Source organism: Mytilus edulis, chromosome 7 (genome assembly GCF_963676685.1).
Source record: "Mytilus edulis chromosome 7, xbMytEdul2.2, whole genome shotgun sequence".
In the NCBI taxonomy this organism is placed as follows: domain Eukaryota; kingdom Metazoa; phylum Mollusca; class Bivalvia; order Mytilida; family Mytilidae; genus Mytilus; species Mytilus edulis.
The window spans coordinates 45,306,009-45,324,813 of NC_092350.1; the positions used below are offsets into that span (position 1 = coordinate 45,306,009).

At 32.5% G+C, this 18,805-nt stretch overlaps 2 protein-coding genes across 3 annotated transcripts in view; one reads left to right on the forward strand and one right to left on the reverse strand.

The window, feature by feature from the left end:
- Positions 1-126: 126 nt before the first annotated feature.
- LOC139481570 (prolyl 4-hydroxylase subunit alpha-2-like) lies at positions 127-17,858 on the reverse strand. 2 transcript variants are annotated; one of them, XM_071264989.1, is made up of 7 exons: positions 17,730-17,858; positions 5,181-5,757; positions 3,463-3,650; positions 2,563-2,757; positions 1,443-1,556; positions 840-978; positions 127-334 (listed from the first exon to the last, which is right to left on the reverse strand). In XM_071264989.1, the coding sequence occupies exons 1-7, from the start codon at positions 17,734-17,736 to the stop codon at positions 151-153; spliced, it is 1,404 nt and encodes a 467-aa protein (XP_071121090.1). In that variant the 5' UTR covers positions 17,737-17,858; the 3' UTR covers positions 127-150. The 2 variants fall into 2 exon arrangements, with proteins under 2 accessions (XP_071121090.1, XP_071121091.1); XM_071264990.1 differs by lacking the exon at positions 17,730-17,858 and adding an exon at positions 7,579-7,787.
- LOC139481571 (ETS homologous factor-like) overlaps positions 13,410-18,805 on the forward strand; it is a 30,589-nt gene continuing 25,193 nt past the window's right edge. Inside the window, exon 1 of the mRNA XM_071264991.1 lies at positions 13,410-13,510. The gene's annotated coding sequence lies outside the window, so the exon portion shown is untranslated. The remainder of the gene's footprint in view (positions 13,511-18,805) is intronic.

Here is an 18,805-nt window from a genome sequence, read left to right on the forward strand (position 1 = left end):
AAACACTTGATCAGCACCTCACAAGGAACTGTGTGAATGTGAATACAGAATGTGGCGGGGTGAAACTAGTTTGTAGGCGCCAACTCTTTGTCGCCATAATAAGTAAATAACACTAGCAACACTATATCGATATACATTATTTATTTAAATTCAAATAAGTGTAATTTTTTGTTTTTGATATTCAATAATATGGTCATAGTTCCATTCGTCGTACCACCGACAGCTGCCATGCGCATACTCATCACATGACACTCGAGGTGTACCCGACTCCATTACGGGTATGTGTGGTTCTGGTGGTCTTTTACCAAGGGAATAAAAACTTGTATAATAATACCTGTATTAATAAAAAAAAATATTTTGTGTCACTTACAATTAATTTTACAATCTGGCTTGTTTGCGCATTTTCCAGCTTTTGAATGTTGTAGGTATAAATTCTAATTACATTAACACAAAAATACCCCATACTGTTCAGTCATAACCAGCATCTTTTAATATAAATATAATGTTTCTCGTAACAAATATTATTAGGCGGTACTATAAAACATCTCTCATCCTAACTTTTATTGCTATGACTTCCTTACATATAGTTAACTTCTACCTCATAATATACCATTTCTTGTATTTCCTGGTTCAAGTGAGTGGCGATCCTGTTGGCAACTGGCATTGTGTGTTTTAGTTGTTCGACATGCCGAAGATGGGCAAAATTGGTTAAACCTAACAACCGTGTATGCCTGTACCAAATCAGACTATCTTGACCATGCGTTGTACGTTATGCTTTAAAACAAAATGTCCTTTTTATGTATTTTACATTTATACAAGTAATTCTTTACTACACTTACCATCTTTGTAGTATAAACTTATGACCTTTAGTGACCTTGGCAGCTTGGTGTATTGACAGATGTTCACATTTCCCTTTCTCGTTCATATTGTTCCATACTAAAGCTCTCCCCTTTCTCGGCTTCACCCATATTCCAAGTTCTGTTAAATGTCATTAATATCCTTCTGTTACATGTTTATTGATTGAAGCTTACCGTAAGCAAACAGCAAAACATATTCTACTTTTTTCTACTTTTTTCTCATTTGTTTTCAAATATCATGTTTATATAAAAAAGAAGATGTGGTGTGAATTGATTGCTAATGAAACAACTCTCCACAAGAGACAAAATGACACAGAAATTAACAACTATAGGTCACCGTACAACCGTCAACAATGAGCAATGCCCATACCGCATAGTCAGCTACAAAAGGCCCCGAAATGACAATGTAAAACATTATATATGAGAAAACTTACGGCCTAACTTATGTACAAAATATGAACAAAAGACAAAATACGTAACCCTTTAAAAAAAAACGTCAACCACTGAATTACATAAGCCTTTTTTGGAAATTCCTTAATTTGGCTGTAGTTGCTTTCCATCAGATTTTGTATTTGTATGAAGTACCTGGGAATTGTGTTTCACCTCCTTCTTCAACGTCTTGTAGATAAACTAAAATTGTAGCTACTCTGTCCCTTTTATCTTCGTTGTCTTCTATACAGTCGGTATGTAACTTATAACCTGAAATGATAGATTCATTATTTGGAATGAAGGAAAAGAAATCGATTTCAGAACAGTTAACGTGTAGATAATGACCCTTTTAAAACGCAGAACATTTGACCTTGAATATACATAATTCACCTTTAATGCCCTTATGTGTTTTTATAAGCGCACATTCAATTCAAAATTAAATATGAACAACAGCTTAGCTAAATAGATATTTTACTCAAATCAATGTTTTTGTCGTATGTTTGCTTTCTTGCTACAATTTCACACTCAATTAGTTGTCTATATAGCAGTTTACACATAAGGGATCTCATATGCTCAAAAAAAGGTGAAAAAAATTGAAAACAACTCTTTTTCACTTTTATGCGTCCAAAGCGTTATTCTTGGTTTCCCATCATAAGCACAATCAAAGCCCAATTATTAAAACCCTAGGATGTATGAAATTTGAAACAGTTGAATAGCAATTATACCAAAAAGGACCTAAAACATAGTAAATTCCATCTAAGGTCTTTGTAACACTTAAACTATAATAAGTAAACTGATATTTTTTGGAATATCCTGTCATTAGACACGATTTCTAAGACTTCACAACGAAACTACAAACTGTGACACTTTGTAAAAAAGACAAAAATTACAAATGTCATAAATGCCCTACATATATACACAGTTGTATAATTCATTTATTCGTTAATAAACCCAATTTCATTGTATTTTACTATTTTCCAAATACTGTCCTTATCATACATGTATAATGCTGTTATCGCTATAAAATGATGCAACTCAATGATGAATATATGGTCAAATACCACACAGTCTTATTTATAAAGTCTGATGTGAAAATGCTGTTGTGTGTGTGCGCACGTGTGTGTGTGTGGTTTTTTTTTTTTTTTTTTTTTTTTTGTATGGTTGGTTTTTTTTATGGTTAATTAGCTACAACCAATTATAGAATTATAGACTATTGTAGTTAATTCATCACTTACACCTGTATAAAACACGAAGAAACATACACTAGTGTTCTTACCAACATTTAAAGGATATGATGTGATTTGAAATTTTCCGCCATTTTCCGGTTTTAATGCTGTAGCTTCTTTTACTCGATACTCGAACACGTTAGAGAACCTACTTTCTCCACGGTAAAATGCTGTACTATAACTCCAGTTAGAATGTATATGGTCTTTAAATTCGGAAGAAAATGTTTTATCCAAGCATGTTGTACCTGCAAAAGGAAATAAACACAAATAAACAAAATCAAAATTGACATGTCTGTACTACGTTTAAGTAATATTGCTTTAAAACGTGTTTAATGTATGTAAACATATGTGTATACGACTATGAATATTACAGATACGCTTCTGGTCCATTTGTGTGTGTACACAATTTAGTAAAAATTGTATATAGTTAATAAAAAACGAAATTATAAAAACCCCAGATACTATTGATTGGTTGATGTTTAACACCACTTTTAGCATTCATGGCTTTTTCGTGGCTGTCCTTTTTTCTTTGGAAGAGAAAGTCGGATTGCCCGAAGAGAACAACTGTTCTTCAGTTGGGAAACTGACAATTATATAGTCATTTAAGATTGGAGTCGAATGCACCTGCAACGTGCGGGATTCGAACTCACAACCTTAGTGATACAGTAGTTGAAATACCAGACATCTTAGTCACCGAGGTTCCTAAACTGATATCAAGAAACAGGAACATTTCTTAGTCAAGGCTCCTTCGTCAAAGAACAAGCAACATCATGGAAAAAGTAGTTAAACGTAAAAATAAACTACAAAACAAATACCGGTATAGTATAGTGATAATACTAAAAAAATTATAGTACACACAAATCTTAAGATTGCTAGATAACAAACTAGAGTACAACCGGAGATGCTTCGCTTGTTTGTCGTAAACTTATGCAAACAAAATGCTTAGTTACCTGGCATAAAGTCGTTAGGAGATACTTTGCGGTTGACTCCAGCTGCTTTTAAATGTTGACGTAATGTGTTGACAGTGTCAAAACATACGATTGGATCTTTTTTCGATATTTCTGTCACGTGTCTGTTGTGTGCTTTCATCAACCCGTCACATTCCGCCTCTGACAAAAACTCATCATACAGGTATACTCTAAAATAAACATTTTATACATTTGTAGTTCGGGGCCTTTTATAGCTGACAATGCGGTATGGGCTTGGTTCATTGTTCAAGGCCGTACGGTGACCTATAGTTGTTAATTTCTGTGTCATTTGGTCTTTTGTGGAGAGTTGTCTCACTGGCAATTATACCGGGTATATCGGGTACGTTCGAAGATTGACAATTAAAAAAAATAACTAAAGTTACCACACAGTTTCATAATGCATCGTTCACACAGTTCCGATTATTGCTTCCGTTTGAGATCAGACAGCCTTAAGACACGAAAAGTAAAAAAAAGTCGGATTACTATCTTCAATGATCTGGAATGTCCTATTTTTATTTTTGCCTGAACGCTGTAGTATACGTTCGTAACATAGTCCTACGGATCGGAGAGGTCGGAAAAGCACGCCGACAGTTAGGTGCGTCCCGTAACATTCGGGAAGTCTCATCTGTTTCGCTAGTCGGATTACAATCGTGATTATGTCGTAACAGATTCTGCTGTATCGGATCAAAATCTCATAACAATGTTCTGTGTTTTCTGGACGGTGTTCTGAGGAATGGGCATGATCTGGAGAGATTTTTCATTGCTGTTTTTTGCCGATTGAGTCCATATTGCATCCCGAATGCGAACCGTCTTTGACGAAACCGTTCCGGAACAGTCCCGTTATTAATACGTAATTCGGCAATAATACCCTCGTCTGAGTCCCGACATTTACAGAACACGATACGACGGAGTCCAGAAAAAGCCGTTTGTAATGCAATCAAGTAGATTGAGACAGGATTGCGATCCGACAGTACTTGATCATCCCAAATATGGCGACAGTTTTCTAACGGATATCTTCCGTCTGCGTCGGTTCACTGTCTGATGTCTGTCAGATCGCATTCGGCAGAGTCGAGACGCTTTCGGGATATATTCGGTCGTTTTAAACCGTGGAAAGATGCAAATCGGTTTAGAATCGGATTGAGAACGGGATATTGAGTTCGGACGCTACCTTAACAATATCTGATTGTTGCCGTGATTAAATTAATGTTTCCAAAATTTTAATAAAGTTTGAATTTCCAACCACAATTTACAAGATCATGAACAGATTTTTAACAAACTATTATCGGGAAGCTCATAACAACGACGGCAGTAAAAATCGTAAATGTGTGACCCCAGCTTAAAAGACGGAACTGTTTAAAATATGAGATACTAAAACCCAAACTGTTTTGTTTTTTAAAAATTTGTTTCCATATTTCAAGGCATTACATACTAAGTGTGCATGCATGTTCAATTAAAGTAGATTGTGTACTCATGGTTAATATGTGGCGCTTTTGGTATATGTTGTACAAATAAAAACATTTGAGGCCCTTTACAGCTTGCTGTTCGGTGTGAGCCTAGGCTCCTTGTTGAAGACCGTACTTTGACATATAATGGTTTACTTTTACAAATTGACTTGACTGAAGAGTTGTTTCATTGGCACTCATACCGCATCTTCTTATATATAAAAACATTCATAATGAAAATGAAGAGAGAAAACTTACTTTACAGAACTGTTATTAGGCTTTTGAGGCAGTAATTCTACTGGCGGCAATCTTCTGCCGTCTGCAAATATCTTTTTGGGTGACATTCTCGTCTGCAAAGTACTTTTAAACTTATTCATTTCTTCTTCAATTTTTGGATCAATTCCTTGTCTAGGCTCAGGTTTCACCTTTTCAGGTGGCGAAACACTTTTTGAATTGTCATGCTTTGGAACATTGTCAGTTGGAAAACTTTTATCCATGTGTTGAGTATTATCAGATATTGTTTCAGTTTGTTTTTCACTTTTTGGTGTTTTATTGGACAACGTATCTGACTGTTTATCAGATCTTTTCTGCATTTTTGATGGATCCGTCACAAAGTTCGTTTCGCCACTTTCATCTGACGCTGACATTGATTGAAATACATACAAAGCACCAAATAAAACGGATAAAAATAGAACAATTATAACTATAGTAAATACTGGTGTTGAATCTTGTCTGAAGTCTTTTTGTATCTTTCCATTTATTAAGGGTGAATTCTTTGCTTGCGGGTTCTTTTGTGTTGTTTTACTATCCAATTTTCGGTTTCTCATGTTGGTATCTACAATATCAGAAAGAGACATGAGATATGAACAGCTATGAGGGGGGATAGGACCTTTATCGGGACTCCGGGATCGGGTGTTTTTAAGCTCGGGATTTCGGGATTTATCCCTTCGGGATCCGGGAATTCTTTTTTTCAAATTTCGGGATCCGGGATTTAACTGTATTTAAATTCGGAACCTCGGGATTTCGTGTTTTTAAACCCGGGATTATGGGATCAGGACCCCTCCTACCCCCCCCCCCCCCCCCAGCTATGATGTGAAAAAAAACAAGCATTTTTTTTTCCTGTCGTTCAAATCCTGTCGTTCAAATCATCTAAAAAGTGAACATTGTAGTAATAATAAAATCTTGAATCATGAATAGTTATTATTTTGGAAAGTAGAAAAGTATACAATTGACTTTGAGTGTAAAATGATATAAATCCCCGAAGCGATTCTTTAAGTTATTTAATAGACCATAAATATACATTTGCAGACAAGAATTTTATTTCAAATTCAATAAACCATGATATCTGTTCTATTAGATTGTTACAGTAGCTTAATTCAATAATAAACGGTGATAACATGTTTTCCAATTTGCCAGATTAAATCGGGATCGAATTTAAATATTACATATATACGATTGAAGTTTAGGAATTTGCCTTTTCTCGAGTTACTATGACAATAACTAAAGTTTTGACATGTATATTTCTAGGCTCGCTTTCTATCGGATTCTTTGTATATCCTTGCTATTCCCGCCCATTTCGTATTTCCTTGTTCTTCGCCTACTTTGTATATCCTTGCTATTCATCAAAAGAAAAGGTTAAAAGAAAGTCTTTTCTAAGAGTATCGATTTATGTACATGTATATATGCTTGAAAAAGTTCCCAACCCTACTCTGTGCACATCAGTAAAACATTGACATGTATAAATGGCTTCAGTTTTCAAGTGAGCAATAAGCATGTGGAATGTTGAAAAAATAGTGAATACTGGTTTCCAACATATAACATACATATTTGAGATAAGAGTCAGATACGGATGAGGTTGGAAGTAAATAGGCCTTCTAGATGCGGTCTACTCATTAACGGGAGTACATAACCTTGCTTGTACACTGTACTACAACAATCCCCAAGAATTCACATCAAAACGATTTTCGATATGTCGGAACTCGTTTTTGTCCCTCGAAGTAAAAACATAGTTTCCCCCCAATAATACTGTCACTCCATGTTATAACATGTTCAGTGGTAAATATCACCTTTTTTTGTTTAACCGACGAACAGATGGTCATTTTTGCATAAATGAATAAATAGTCAATACAAGTATTAATCCAAACTTATAAAAGTAGATACACTTAATTGTACGTGTAATATGATAATATGATATGAATATATACATGTAAGAAGAATACAACATTAATTTCTTTTTTTTTCAGAGGAGGCGCATTAAGAAAATGTTGCATTATACTAAATAAATTAAAAGAATAGTGTATAAACTAAAACCTGTCAATCTTATAAAGTGTTAAGAAGGTTATTAAAAATGGATTTTATTTCATTATTTGAATGTCAAATCCATGTGAAATTTGTATAATAAGTAAAATTGAAGTTCCTTTGCAATTTCCTTTAATACATTATTAAAAAAACTAATTATGTATTACTCATTATGTGCATTTCCCAATAAGCATTATTTCGCTCCTGAAAATTCTCAAGACATATATCGGGCTATTGCGTATAAGTTGTGTAGGAAGATCGCATACAACTTATAAAGAGTAATCTCCCCTTATACTTCCGCATTGCTGTTGGCATACATAAGATATATTCTTCCCACTTAAGAAATGAACTCACTTACCGGGAAATAGTCTACGTTATACTTCCTCGTTTAAACAAGAATTGTCAACAATGTCATTTAACATTATTAAATTTCAATCAATGAAATAAAATATCTAACAAATCGGATCGGTGACGGTGAGATTTGATATACTCGTAATCTACATGTATGTCACCGATAACAAATCATTGTGGAATTCCAAGGTCCAATGTGGAAAAGACACAACATATAAGTTATCACTTTATGTATATTTAACTTAAGACAAGATTTTTATCATTTAGTTTTATTTATGAATATGTATACATGCAAAATGAATAGTCTCACCTTATTTCAAAATAAGTAAAATATTTTGGATAGTCTTGCATGACCAAGGCGTGCTTATTGGAGATATTTCAAAAAAAGATAATATTTGCTATACACGAACTTTCCAATTATATATTGATCAGCATACAAAGCAATCTATTTATATGAAATTTCTATCGAAAGATGGAAAAGCGTATGTATATTCAAGACATGATTGAATACATATATAGCATTCAGTTTTAACAAAACTGATTGCATCACTTTGGTCAGGTTTGACAATGCTGTTATAGAATGGTAACATTTAAGAAGATTTGAGTGACAAACTGGTATTTATTAAACAGTTATTGTTCTTGTTCAAATGCAATATGCACCCCCCCCCCTTTTTGTAATTTCATTTATTCCACATTTGTATACTATCTGCATATACAGAAGAAGATGTTATTCGAATTAAGGGTACCAAGGGCCAAACAAATTTGTCTTGGCAATGACATCAATTATTTAAAATAAGAATGATGAATATTAGGAAATGTGAAATTAGTGCATATGAGACAATAATCTGCCATAATGAAGGAAACATGGTGCCTTATGTCTGTTCTAATGCATATACCATCTTCCTTTGTAGTAATATTCTATTTGGCTTATAAAAGAATTTTTCTTTCATTGACCTCCTTCAACAGTTTATTTATGGGTCTAACAAATCAAAATTGTTATCACTAGTGTATTGTTTTTGTGACGGCTATGTACATGTAGATAAACAGTAAATTTTCAATGCGTAGTTTACCAAACATGTCAGGAAAACTTGATTTATAGGGAACAGGGATTTTCCTTATAATTATTTATACTTTAAAAAATAACCAAATCAAATTTGAAAAATTGAGAAAACATTTATGAAATTTTGATACGCTAATAATGATTTAATCACTGTATAAGAGTAGAGTGACCTGGAATACAATATTTAAAAAAAATAATATCTGAAAATCAGATAGAGCGATAATGTTGTTTGTTCTGCTACAGGTAGAGAAAATATGTCTACACATTATTCTTTTAAGGTAGCACAATACAAAGATTTTATAACTCCAACTCCCAAGTTTTAAACTGCTGTAAATTTCTTAATAATGCTTGAAAGTTTATAAAAGGGGTAGTTATGGATAGCTTACAGATTACTCTTTAAAATTAATGCAATGTTAGTATTATGCAACAATTATGTAACCAATTATAATATCAACTGTGTCTAAAATATTTCCCCCCAAATTTCCGCTTTCAATTGAAATTAGCTTCTGCATAGGTTTTCCTAGAGGGTTGATTTTATTATATCTTGTTCCTATGACCATGGAAGTATTATATAATACTTCCATGCTATGACCATCATCTACAAAAGGGTGTCTCAGATTTCAGATATAATATATAGAACAAATTTTACACCTAATTAAACATTATCTTCTTTTATGTGGTTAGATTGTTCACACTAATTAGAGATTTATGAGAGAATGGAATACCATATGGACTATTTGAGACACCCTTTTGAAGCCCATGATGTGTTGATTAAAATTTCGTTAAAATTTTCTATATAGTTAAAGAGATGGTAGAGCTAAATTCATTCAAGTGAACTGACCGAGATTTTGCCACTAATTACATAATAATTGATTACATAATGATTGCATAATAAAAATATTTCACTCATTTTAAAGATTAATCTTTTATCTATCTAAATATACCTCTTTTATTATTTTGTATGCATTCATAAGAAAGTTACAGCATTTTCAAGGTTAGTGATTGGATGTAAAAAAATCTTTGTATTGTGCTACCTTAATGCACTTATTTTATAATGTTATACCGAAAAATAAAATGAACAAATGCATCTTAAAAAATAATTGCTTTCTTAATTGGAACAAAATTTTCTAGCTAAGCATAACATCTGGGCTATTCATTCAATAACATAATAGTCCGTGTCTTATTCGTAAAAGCAGTAGGTTCACGAAACATCCATCCGAAGATTTTAATGTTTTGTTAATCATTCCAAAATATTACAAAAAGGAGGCGAAAGATACCAGAAGGACATTCAAACTCGTAAGTCGAAGATAGAATGAAATCCAAAACAGTGTGGCTGTGGCCATTGATTGACACATTAAATTCATCCATTGACTGGGACAATTTACGTGAACGTTTGTCTGTAACGACAACTGTTCACGACGTACCTACGATAGACATTTAAACTGTGGGGTCACCAAAGGTTTCTTAACGCCTTTAATTATAAAATAATTCGAAAAATTAATCAGGAATAACCTTTATGTTTTGATTTATATAATTGATTTTTTCTAATTAATTTTTCGAATTACTTTATTAAGGTGTTGAGAACCTTTGGTGACCCCATAGTTTAAGTGTCTTTAAAAAGTACATAGTGAGCAGTGGTCGTTACATACAAACGTTCACCTAAATTGTCCCAGTCAATGGATGAATTTAATGTGTCAATCAATGACCACAGCCACACTGTTTTGAATTTCATTCTAATCTGAAAATGCCATGGCTAAAAAAGATAAATTCAAACAGATGTAAACAGCACACAAAACAATATATAGAAAACTATAAAGACCGAGCTATTACTATTTCTACAACATACAAATATCTTCTCTGTGGTCCATCACATTATAAATACAGAAGTGTTACCTCTAAAGTATTCATTATTGTAACATCAGATTGGTTCATTATCCCTATAATTTTAGCCAAAATCTCCAAAATATGTTATATGACTCGTATGATAAGAAAAGTTTCACATAGCATTAAGACAGCTGAAATTGATCATATTTAGAATCAAACTGTGGCCCTTTTGATAATTTATGATCAAGTTGAAATTTAAGGTTATTTTTTGAGAAAACAGAAGAAAAAAACAAACAAACCCGGGTCGTTGTGTCTGTTTATGATTTGCAACACATATCAATCGATTTGAAATGTTCTTGACATTCAGTTTGAAGCGGGATTGAAATAGAAAATGTGTCAAAAAGACAACAAGCCGACTAGACAAAAAATACCCCAGCCCATGCCATCAATGTGTCTTCAACAAAGCGAGAAAATCTTGCACACGTCGGCGGGCTTCAGCTAGCGCCTATACAACAATATATACTAGACAGTAACAAGAAAAACCAAGGAGAAAACAAAGACTCATAAAACCAAAAGACATTTACATCAACAGTTACAAATAATAAATAAGAAACAACACGAACTCCATTAAAAACCGGGAGTGAAATCAGGTGCTCCGGAAGGGTAAGCATTTCCTGCACCGTATACAGCACCCGTTTTGTTATTTTTTTGTTCAGTTCGGTAAAGATGGAAGGTTATTATGACTGAGGAAGAATTTCAGATATGGTTTCTGACACACTTTTGTCATAATGGCCAATCAGCTCATAATGGCGACCGTAAAATTTCTTGAGTGATGACCTTCATTTGATTGATTCATAGCCCTGTCTTAGCAACTTTTGAGAAAGTTCAGTGAAAATGGACGTCACACTCAACTGCAAAACATATAAATCTACTAGAATTAAAAAAACATACAAGACTAACAAAGGCTTCTGACTGATGACAGGCGCAAAAATGCGGCAGGGTTAAACATGTTTGGTGAAACATCAACCCTTCTCCTATACCTCTAGCCAATGATAGAATAAACAAACACAAAGCAATACGCAAAATAAATTTCAGCTTAAAAGAAGTCCGAGTCCGATGTCAGAATGGGTAACAGAGAAACTAAGCAAAATGAAAATGATACATAAATAACGTACATGCCGGCTCAAGGTCTCAATTAAACTGATTGAAAAATTATGTCTCCATCATATCAAAATCAAACACAATCCCTTGCACACTGAAGGCGGTAAACTATATATACATGACAGAAAACTCTGTAGAAAAGTAGCGATATGGGATATCCATCCGTCAAACAAAGTCAGTACATGCATAGCAAATAACACAAAAAGCAAAAGAACAGAGCTTCAATTAAACATAGCTTGAGGTGGCGTATCATACTGTTTGTTTTGAGACTTTTCAAAAATAACTTTTGTCAATTTCATTCATTTTGCATCATATTGTTCAACTGGAAAGTAGTTGACTTAGAGAAATGTAGAAAAACTGCTGCATTAAGTTCATCAATTATCTTTTATATAAGCTTTGGATTTCAAATATTTTGGCCACGAGCATCACTGAAGAGACATGTATTGTCGAAATGCGCATCTGGTGCAAGAAAATTATTACTGCCAGCCACAAATCCATTACACACTGGAAAGAGGTACTTGAACGTTTGCTTGGATATGAGATGTATGCAATTGGCCGATCTGAATCTAGAGAATGTATTGATGTGACATAGTCTGTGGGTTAAGGAATATTTTGACGGTTGTATCAAGGTGTTGGTTAACTGTTACAACTTTCAAGAACGAGACTGTTTTTGAAATATGTCGATCATACAATGATGAATTTTTGCTACATTTGCATATTGTCCTTAATTTAAATAAAAATGTATGTTTCAAGTATAACGTGTGTTGTTAGGTTGGTGCATCATTGTTTACCTTTCCTTGTTGCTTTTTTATTGTCCGAAGTAAGCAACCTTGGTTTCATTATTTTATGATGGACACAACACGTTTCATGATTATTGTGGTCAAATGATTACATTGTTTTAAAGATAACTCATGGTTGAACAAATACCAACCATTGAGATTGATTGAATACTTGCTTAGGTCGACCTCCATGTAAGACAGATAAATCTGATCGCCATAGGTTGAAGGGATATGCTAGAACTGGGAAAATCTTCTATTTCACAACAGGCAACCTACATTTTCATCGAATAGTTGAGGCAAGGTTTGTTTAACATGCAGAGAGCGTAATATTCTACGTTAAGAAATATCGTATTAAACCCCATTCTTATTGGACGTGGCTCCGTATGTATTCATCCCACACAGTAAAAAGAACTGACATGTCTCTCTCTCTCTCGCTCTCTCGCAAAATTTTAAACCCATATTTAATACATGTAAGGGATGAATAGACTAACTGACCACAGACTGACCCATGGACATTAATAAAACAAAAAGGCGGGTTATAACAAGTGTACTATATGCATGCTTATACAAAAACTACATGTATTGCAAGTAATGCAGCATTTAATAAAAGAATAGTTATAATGCGCAGTAATTGTTCCATTTACATTATAATTGATATGATTGTTTTTCTCAATCCTTTATTATATAATATACATGTACAGTTCATTAATCAGTAAACCGGGAAGAAAGGACGTTCATTGGTTAACTTAACAATCAAACGGAAGTATCAATCGTCCCATAAATATAGAAATATAACTGAGTTTTAAGAAATAAAGAATAGCAATAATATCAAAATATTTAATCTGTTTGTTTTTAATTTCAATATTTTGCATTATTATGTTCGTTTTTCATCATAATTTTAAATCCTCGGGGATAAAACTTGTATTTAAGACTATCCTTTCTCGATAACAAACCTATTTACTTAGAACTAATAACAAATATTTCTCGGAATGCATTTAGGTTTAATTTGAAATCAATACATGCGTAAATTTTGCGCTAATAATATCAAACTTATTTAGAGAACTAACTTTATTCTCTTAATTTGTTGATAGGTAGGAACAAAGCAGAAACATGAGGTAAAGTCGTTATTTATTGTTTCTATTGGGGATTTCTTTTGATTTATTATTATTTATATGGAGGGGGAGGGTGCTAAAAATATTGTTACAAAAACGCAAGATAGAATGCATAGATGCAAAATGTAAAAACAAACAAAGATTGAATGCATCAAAAGTTTATTAAAATACGGAAAATAAGCGTACACACTGACAAACTGGGTTCGAACTAGGGGAATACCCTTCACAGAATACCAGCCCGATAACATGTCTGGCAGTAAGTAAATTGAAAATTTTTAAAACTCAACCCCCAGTATTATTTTTCCAATTCTGCTATCCTTGAAAAGTGATATACTTTATTGTTTTGATGTAAGGTGTAAAAGTAGGTTAAATGCGCCTGCGAAAACTTTTCAACCCTCGCAGACAAAATTTGGGTATTAACCATACATTGTTCTAACTCTGATTAAAGTTACGCTTATCTACTGTTACCTCCTTAAACTAAACTTTTCCAACTATTGAGGAGAAAAATAATTTATCTAGGAATTTTCTGTCTATAATGAATGCATATATAACATTTAGCTTTATTTTGTTTATGCCGCAGACCTGATTTTCTCTCGCAGAAACTTACTTCATATTTATAAATGTGATGCCGCTGTGGTGAGTTCTAATTGAAGTATTTGCTTTCATAATTGTTTATTTTTGTTATTTTGGTTACAAAAGTGATTATTTTTTATTTGAGAACTCACTGTGTGTACATGATCGTCATAGTGGTCAATATTATGCATGCGTCGGTTGCATGATTATTTATTGTGGTCAATATTATGCATGCGTCAGTTGCATGATTATTTATTGTGGTCAATATCAGAAATGCTTTGGCTACATAATATATGCAGAAAATCTGCTATAATGGCCAATGTCTTGGCCACATATTTTAATTAAATAAAGTTTTGTATGTTGCATAATTTGGTTTCTCCATTGTGCACTAATATGTCACTTGAGCAAAATTAAGGACGTACGTAAATGGTCGCATATTGCAAAGTCTATTTCTTTTTTTTAATTTTCAAAAATAAATGTCAGTTTAACGAACCATTTATTGGAAAAGAAAATAGATCTCTACCCCCCCCCCCCCCCCCCCCCACTAAATGCATAGGTCAGCAAACACTTGAAATTCACTATTCGAACAAGGCAAAAAGTAGGATTAAAAGGGGGTACAGGATACACACAGAGAAACATTGGAACTTTCAAAACTTGAGTGTTATACTCTTATTATGTATAGCTTATAATGCAAAATGTATATCAAGTTTCCAAATTTTCAGGTCTCTGCATTCCTCAAAAAGGTAAAAAAAGACTGTTGACTAAGCTCCAAATTCTATCCGTAATAAATATAATAAAAAATAAATATTTATTTGTTTACTTATTCACCTAAGAAAAATGTAACTTTAACTATTTCTAAAATTATCAATTTATTTTGATTTTGTATAAGTTCAATGATTGGTAACACTTTAATTATTCTGCACTGTACTGAAATTAAACGAAAAAAGAATATATATATATATATTTTTGAATCTGTTAATATTAATTTGGAAACACATTTTAAATGCAATTTAAAAACAATGTTACATTGCATATTAAGTTTACAAAATATTGCCAAAATATAGAATGAAATGAAATATATGTATATATATATATATACAAAGTATAGCATTGAAAACATAAAACACAAAATTGTAGAATATGCCTGACTCTGTTTTCAGAAATATGTAAAAATCTTAAAAAATGCTTTGAACATAAATGCATATAATTTAGTTTTTAGGAAATTATTCCTAGCAATCAAACGAACAGAAAGATCAAATAGAATTCGATAAAGTAATTAAATTATGATACATTAATTATAAATTGGAAAAGGACCTCAAAAAGATACACATTTATACATTAACTTCTACGGATTTGAATATACTTTCAAACAAAATCATTCAAACTACCATAAATATTCCATATTTTGTTTATTTATTTATTGTCTTTTATTTAAAATATGTTAACCTTTGTCACTTCTCAAGTTTTATATAAAAAAAAAATGACAAAATAAAAATAAAAATTTAGTTTCATTAAACATGCACACCAAATGATATCATTTCTTTTGAATCGTTGAAGAGAGCTGAATCTTCTAGCAGTTATTTTATGATTTAATATCATTTTCTTCCGATGGGATTTTTAGTCCTTACCACAATTTCAAGAAAAAAGAACAATGTAACAGTGTTTTGCTATAATGGAATTGATAATGGAAATGGGGAATGTTATAATTAATACGATTTTGTCTTACAACCACTCGACATTTGTGTTTTTGTCGAAAAATTCAAATTTCAGAGGGAATATATTTAAGTAGACTCACTTACATTATTTTAATGCATTCTGTAACATTATACGTATTAATGAATTATCTCTAAACAATCAATGTAGTCTGACACTATATTTGCAACTTGCAATGCATTATAACATGTAGGTATTAATTTCAAAGTATTTTGATGTTTGTTAGTTTAACAATTATTTCAAGTATAGTTCCAATGTCTCAATTTAAAAATAAAAATGATGGCTACCACAAGAGATATAACAGGTATTACAGAACTCTCCCCGAATTATTTTATTTCCATATTTTCAAAACTTTAGCTTTTTAAAAAGAAACTGTCTTTTTCTATTCGATTACCTTAATTTGTATACCAAAGCTTAAATGTTCTCTGTTTGATTCCAACGTAACTGGAACTAAAAGTGTATCTGATCGATGATTTTCAGATTTCTTCAATCAAAATCAAGACTTTTCTGGTTTTGGGATGAACCTTATTTTGGTCAAACAAATCTACTTAAACATGTACAAAATAGGGCATCAAGTAAATGAATAAAAGATATTTATTTGTATGAGTTATATAAGAAAAACATAACAAAAAATGAAAGGATTGTCCGACCACGGTTCTGACGGAGTTGTTTTAGTCAGAAACCATCCGAAATAGGGATTACGTAAGTTTGAAGCAACACTTATTCATAAACTTTAAGAAATAGTCATTTTACATGTTATTCAATTATACCAACGAGAAAAAGAAAGGCTCTATTTTCATTGAATGTACTTCACATGCGAAGTCAAAATCGAAAACGTGATTGAGCTTGTTTTAAATTTTCATTATCAATTTTCAACAATGCTTTTAATGACAATTTTCTTCTCATTTTGGTTTAGAATGTCCTAATGGTATATTTTAAAATCTTTGCTAAAATCTTTCGGAAGAATTTAGTTATTTAAAAAAAGGCCCTAAAACTGTAAATAAGTACATTGACAAGTATACATTTTTGGTTAGGAGTCAGCTGAAACCCGACTGGTTGTGTGTTAATATTTTCTCTCTGTTTGGAACACCAATTGGTGATCTTGGGTTGTTTTCTACACTTAAGTCGGGTTGTTGACTCTTTGACACATTACCCGTTTTCATTTTCAATCGTATTTGAGATTGGCTCAGTTTCGTAATTTTTCAAGATATCATGTTGAATAGAGACTAAAGAGACCAAATTATATTAAAACTTATAAGTCGAAAATAAACTGACAACACCATGGTCAAAAAAGAAAAAGACTCCCCCTAAAAAAACAACACCCAACAATATGCAAAATAGAACATAATAAAACTCAGCCAACACGAACCCCACCAACCACTGGGGAGGTCTCAGGAGCGTCGGAAGGGTAAATTTATAAGTCAATAAACAATTAATGAAAATCTCATCGGGGGCTCTTGCTGTTACATTACGTTCCAAGATACACTTTTGAGACACAAAATAAAAAAAAATGATTGAGTTTTATAAATGTATACCAGTTTTTAACTTTCAATTATAAATTGATATATTTCAAGTATCACCCGTACTAATCAGACCAAGAATACAGATATATCTATCAAGAATAATTGGGCGATGACACTGTAGAAATACAGATACATTTTGAAATGCTAGAACAAATTAGTTGGAAATCCACAGAAATAACAAACTCGTCACAAAGGGAATTCTATTCTAAATTTAAGATGAAGTTTAAATTAGAAGATGATCTTTACGCTTAAATCTTGTAAATAGGAGCTATATCTGCAAATTGAGAACAAGCAATCTCAAAATTCTTCAAGAGACGAGACTGTGACGTTGCGCAATGGAGAGGTTATGTACCCAGTGTCAGTGATTTCACAAATAATAAATTGATACAGGAAATACATAAGTTCTTACTCACCGCTCATGGTTTCTTTAAAAGCGTCAAACTGATAAATTCACTCTGCTTCATGATCTAGTAGTCGAATAACATATGTATTTACATTTCTATAACACAACACTCCATGTACACGTAAAGTGGTGATATACAAAAGACCGAATCGAGAGCACCCAACATATAAATAGTTTAAAAAAAATATGAACAGGTTGCGGGCATACCGCAAAATGGGGAACTATTCCCCAAACAATCCCTCATTTGAGTATTCCTGTGGTAGTAATAATAATTTTTTTTTTAACTTATTAAGTCTTTCTTCTTAAAATGGCGCATATTCATGAAAAATTTAGCAAATTTTCCTGATGAATAACCCTTTCTTCATTTTCATGGCTACTAACTTTATATATGAATATAAACCCATAATAAAAACGCAGTTCTTTTGAAGAATTTGTTTTTATAAATTTTTGCCATTTTTGCTTGAAGACACATTTGAAGAAAAAAAATGTACAGTATTTAGCACTATCAAATGGGTCCTCGAATGAGGGATTGCAAATACTTAATTTGGAGGAATAACAATGTATGATGTATTCTTGATGCTCCTGTAGAGCAGTTTGTGTTTTATTTTAGAAAGGAAAGAAGTGCTTGAAGATTAGTGAATATTTAAAGCCAACATCGTATACATATATTGCAACATTTTGAGGTTCACCAGTTAATTAGATAGTGCGCATAAGGTAACTTTCGCTTGCTAAATCTTTCCAACCAATTTTGATATTTTGTTCTTGTCTTGGGTTTTGTTACACTACTGTCCAGCTAGGTTAGAGTGAATGAAGAGCCCTCAGAAACATGTTACCGGTATCGTTCAATGTTGAAGGCGGTACAATGACCTCTAAATGTTAACATGTATGCTGCTCCTTGGGTTTTATGGATATATGTCTCGTTGGAAATTATCCAGGAAAAGGGAGGGTTGGCGTCCTTCAACATAATCAACCCTGCAACAATCTATATGAGCTTATCCCAAGTCGGGAGCCTATAGTTCAGTAGCTGTCGTTGGTGCGTGTTTGACATATTTGATTTCCGTAAATTGTTATGTTATAAATCAGGCC